This window comes from Salvelinus sp. IW2-2015, linkage group LG4q.1:29 (genome assembly GCF_002910315.2).
Source record: "Salvelinus sp. IW2-2015 linkage group LG4q.1:29, ASM291031v2, whole genome shotgun sequence".
NCBI classification, from domain to species: Eukaryota; Metazoa; Chordata; class Actinopteri; order Salmoniformes; family Salmonidae; genus Salvelinus; species Salvelinus sp. IW2-2015.
The window spans coordinates 32,833,816-32,839,090 of NC_036842.1; the positions used below are offsets into that span (position 1 = coordinate 32,833,816).

Below are 5,275 nucleotides of genomic sequence, written 5' to 3' on the forward strand. Positions count from 1 at the left end.
CAACAACAACAACAATAACAACATCAACAACAACATCAACAACCTCAACATCAACAACCTCAACATCAACAACAACCTCAACCTCAACATCAACAACACAGATGAGACGGAACCTTTTCGCAGTACCAGCCGGCCCCAACAGCCCCGTTGTCATGTCCGATAGTGACCCTGCTGAGTGGGCTGAGCAGCGCAGCAATCTCCACGTTGAAGATATCGATGAGCCCCCGCTCGAATGCTCCACCCTCCAGGAACACCTTGCCACTGTTCTTCAGGCCCTTGGTGCCGTGCATGATGATGTGGATCTTAGAGTTGGTGCCACCACCTCTCACGTTGCCCGTCATCACCTGGACATTGTACACCACCGCTTTGGCGATCCAGTAACACAGAGTGGTTAGGTTATAGGTCATTCAATGGATTCTATTATTCTAGCCATCATAACTAAGACCATGTGACCTGACCATAAAAAAATCAGGTCACTAAAGTGAACTGGCCCTAAACACACTATCTGATTTATGTATCTGATACAGAATACAATATTGGAACTCAATGTGCTGTCGTTATGATGGTGGGCTCATAGAAATCCTATAATTTATTCATAATTATATATGTAATTCTATGGGTGGGCTCACCCATGGGCTGTGTTGCTCCCACCAACACATCTCTCTGTATCTTTCCATCTTCTTCGTCCATGGCGAACCAGCGATTCACTGGAAACTCATACACCTCCTTGTTCCCCATGTCATCAATGACCACCTGGAGATAGATAACATGTTGTGTGTGTGTGTGTGTGTGTGTGTGTGTGTGTGTGTGTGTGTGTGTGTGTGTGTGTGTGTGTGTGTGTGTACATGCATGTGAATGAGAGTATGTGTGGGTCCTACGTAGTAACGGCTCTGGGATGAGAGCTCCGGTGGCTGGCAGCTCTCGGACGATCTCATTATCGTCCTCGTTGATGTCCAGCCAGCGGCCACAGTTAAACGAGTACTTCTCCCTTGTCAGAGTCTTCATCACCGTGGCCTGGGGTAAGACACCGACATAACACTTAAATAGGGGACTTAAAAAAAACATATAAATAGTTCTTCCTGACTCTGTGACCTGACCTAATATAACCTGGTTTATTGCCTATAACTAGGGCCCAGAGTTCCAGGTCAGGTCACATGGTAAGATAAAAGTCAGACTAGTGTATAATATATCTCAACCACTGCTCTATCAGATACCAGTCTGTACAGATGTAGGATCTTAATTTGATCACCCTGTTGCAGGAGAAATTTCCTGCAATGCAGGAAATATAAAACTTGCAGTGTATTTGAGGTTTGAAAAGGCTTCTGAAGTTTGGGGCCGCAGCGTAGCCTAGTGGTTGCAAGTTCGCATCCCCGAGCTGACAAGGTAAAAATCTGTCGTTCTGCTCCTGAACAAGGCAGTGTTCTTAGGCTGTCATTGAAAATAAGAATATGTTCTCACCTGACTTGCCTAGTTAAATAAAGGTAAAGAAATAAAATAATTGTGCTTTGATTCACTTTCATGATAAGTTTGATTATGTAACTAACAGTATAAAAGGTTAATGTTGACAGACCAAACAACCCAGTAGATCTCACCCTAGCGAAATGCCAGCCTGCGAAAGGATGTCTCTTTTCGTGCCAGATACGGGCCTTCGTCAGTTTTCCAATGTCTGGCATTTCAATCTACAGTGGTCCGACAATTTAAAACTGTTAGTATTGAAGAAAGAATAAATACACACAAAAGACAAAATATATACATTCAAACAACTTAAACACGCATATCACAAAAGTTATAAAATGAATATTAATGAGTCCATACCAAATCTCTGGGCAAAAATGTCCACCCACACCAACACCCAGTTTACAGCGGGCTAACACTGGTGTGGCTACGGCGGGAAGCAGGTAGCCTAGTGGTTAGAGCGTTGGGCTAGAAACCGAAAGGTTGCTAGATCGAATCCCTGAGCTGACAAGGTAAAAATCTGTAGTTCTGTCCCTGAACAAGGCAGTTAACCCACTGTTCCTAGGCCATCATTATAAATAAGAATTTGTTCTTAACTGAATTGCCTAGTTAAATAAAGCTTAAATAAATAATTTTAAACCACTGTGGTGTGCAGAAGATGTATAGTTCTACGGCTGAACCAGGTCTTACCATGAACTTATCCAGCTGAGCCTGCTCAAAGCTGTCTGAGTTGCTCTCCAGTCTCATCTCATCTGACTTGCCCTTATCACCGTAGATCTGTAGGAAGACCTGGGCGTCCGTCCCTGCCCCCTTCACGTCCGACGTCCAGATCCACAGTGACCACGGGTACTCTGGGAAGGGTACGCAGGAAAATGAATCCTGTTGTCTATTGCATATCTGTCTGTGTGTTGTCATTGATGTCAGTGTGGTTGTAAATGTTGACTGTCAAATTCCTAAATACGGCTAATAAAGTAAAGTGAACTGAACTCGATTGGTCTCTATAGGCCTGATCTAAATATATTACATCCTACCTCCAGCTGAAGAGTTTCTTTAAAATGATGTAAACTCATCTAGAATCATATTTGTGTGTTGCTGTACAATGTCTGAACTGGCCCCTCACAACTACATATGTAGGGTCTTCGTTTGATCACCCTGTTGCAGAAGATCTTGCAGGAAATGTACAATTTTGTAGTGTATTTGAGGTTTAAAAAGGCTTCTGAAGTTTGTAATTTCCACTTTGAAATTTCAGACTTGATTTTTCCACACAAAATGTTTTATCAACCCCTACAAAAATGTCCATGAATTATATTCCACATAATAATCCACATTTCCTGTTGCTGCAGGATTATTTTCCTGCTGTAGCAAACTGGCTCAAATTAAGATCCTACATCTGTTTAACCAACTGTAGGCCTATGTGTGTTACAGTAGACGTGTATGTAGAATGGATAGGTCACCCACTCTTAAGTTTCTTCTGCCTGAGGGACACCATCTCGTACAGCTCCCTCTCAATCAGTCCGTCACCCTCGTCCTCATCCAGCCACTTGCAACAGGGAAACGTCTGCTCAATCCCTGTGAATGGGCAGTACACTGTCACCTGGGCGGAGACACAGAGAGAGAGAAAGACGTTAGAACATAGAAACACACACCAGTAGATAAGAGGTACATGTAGATGATGAAATGTGCAATACTGCAACATGAAAAGAAGACAACAACAACAACAACAACAACCTCAACAACAACAACAACAACACCATCAACAATAACAACACCATCAACAACAACTTCAACAATAACAACAACATCAACAACAACAACATCAACAACAACAACAATAACAACACCATCAACAACAACTTCAACAACAAGAACATCAACAACATCAACAACATCAACATCAACAACATCAACAACAAAGATATGAGAGGTTCGTTAGAACTGGAGGTTACGGTTGGAACTGAGAGTTACGTTGGACTGAGAGGTGACGGGTTAGAACTGAGAGGTTACGGTGATCGAGAGGTTACGGTTGGAATCTGAGAGGTTACGGTTGGAACCATGAAGAGGTTACGGTTAGAACTGAGAGGTTACGGTTAGAAGTGAGAGGATATACGGTTACAATCTGAAGAGGTTACGGTTAGAATGAGAGGTTACGGTTAGATGAGGGTGGGTATCGGTTGTTGAACTACTGAAGAGGTTACGCGGTTGTTGAACTGAGAGGTTACGGTTAGAACTGAGAGGTTTACGGTTTAGAATGCGAGTACGGTTTGGATCTGAGAGGTTATTAGACTGCAGGGTTGGATTGGAGGTTACGTTTAGAACTGAGAGGTTAGGTTAGACTGAGAGGTTACGGTTAGAACTGAGAGTTACGGTTAGAACTGAGAGTTACGGTTGGAACTGAGAGGTTACGGTTAGAACTGAGAGGTTACAGTCAAATGTACAGTTTCAGTGACAATGGTCGAGTAACTTGAAAGGTACCATGATGGCAGTGTCTATGTGAATATCATGACATAACCGGTTCACTGTCAGATATTCATGAGAAATACAAACAGTACAATATCACTGAGTTCATAAAAATGCTATGCTGTTTGATATTTGGTCATTTTACAGTGAATAAGTACATAGTGAGTGTGTTCACTTCTGCCGAGAAGGGCAGCGGGACTGATGCTGACGTCTTCCTGAATATCTTTGGGAGCATGGCGATACAGGTGAGATTTAGACTCTTCATGTACATAACTGGTCAACTCGAAGATTAGCTCTTTCCTGAGTTATAGCAGTGAGAATACCAGCTCTGTCATTAGCGCTTTGATTTAATTCTATATCACAATACGGTTTCTTTTATATAATTAAAGGGGAGAGACGGCTGGACAGTGACAAAGATAATTTTGAGCGAGGCACGGAGGACAAGTTTACTATTGAAACACCAAACCTCGGAAGGCTAAAGAAAATCACCATTGGCCATAACAACAGGGGCTCATCAGCTGGATGGTGTTGGATAAGGTACACACACACGCACGCACGCACGCACGCACGCACGCACGCACGCGCAACGCACGCACGCACGCAACACCACACACCCACACAACACACACAACAACAACACCCAAACACACACACACACACACACACACACAACACAACACACACACACACCACACACACATGTTATCTATCTCCAGGTGGTCATTGATGACATGGGGAACAAGGGGTGTATGAGTTTCCAGTGAATCGCTGGTTCGCCATGGACGAAGAAGATGGAAAGATACAGAGAGATGTGTTGGTGGGAGCAACACACGCCCATGGGTGAGCCCATAGAATTACATATATATTATGAATAAATTATAGATTTCTATGAGCCCACCATCATACAGACAGCACATTGAGTTCCAATATTGTATTGTATCAGATACATAATCAAGATAGTGTGTTTAGGGCCAGTTCATTTAGTGACCTGATTTTTTTATGGTCAGGTCACATGGTCTTAGTATGATGGCTAGAATAATAGAATCCATTGAATGACCTATAACTAACCACTCTGTGTACTGGATCGCCAAAGCGGTGGTGTACAATGTCCAGGTGATGACGGGCAACGTGAGGGTGGTGGCACCAACTTAAGATCCACATCATCATGCACGGCACCAAGGGCCTGAAGAACAGTGGCAAGGTGTTCCTGGAGGGTGGAGCATTCGAGCGGGGGCTCATCGATATCTTCAACGTGGAGATTGCTGCGCTGCTCAGCCACTCAGCAGGGTCACTATCGGACATGACAACGGGGCTGTTGGGGCCGGCTGGTACTGCGAAAAGGTTCCGTCTCATCTGTGGTTTG

At 43.7% G+C, this 5,275-nt stretch overlaps 1 protein-coding gene across 1 annotated transcript in view; it reads right to left on the reverse strand.

Annotated features, from left to right (window-relative positions):
• The window catches only part of LOC111960901 (lipoxygenase homology domain-containing protein 1-like), a 55,244-nt gene that overhangs the window by 30,948 nt on the left and 19,021 nt on the right, over positions 1–5,275 (reverse strand). The window contains exons 6-10 of the mRNA XM_070439532.1: positions 4,993–5,265; positions 2,914–3,049; positions 2,146–2,306; positions 1,593–1,679; positions 879–1,014 (exon numbers count right to left, since the gene is read on the reverse strand). Coding sequence (XP_070295633.1) covers positions 879–1,014; positions 1,593–1,679; positions 2,146–2,306; positions 2,914–3,049; positions 4,993–5,265 — 793 coding nt within the window. The remainder of the gene's footprint in view (positions 1–878; positions 1,015–1,592; positions 1,680–2,145; positions 2,307–2,913; positions 3,050–4,992; positions 5,266–5,275) is intronic.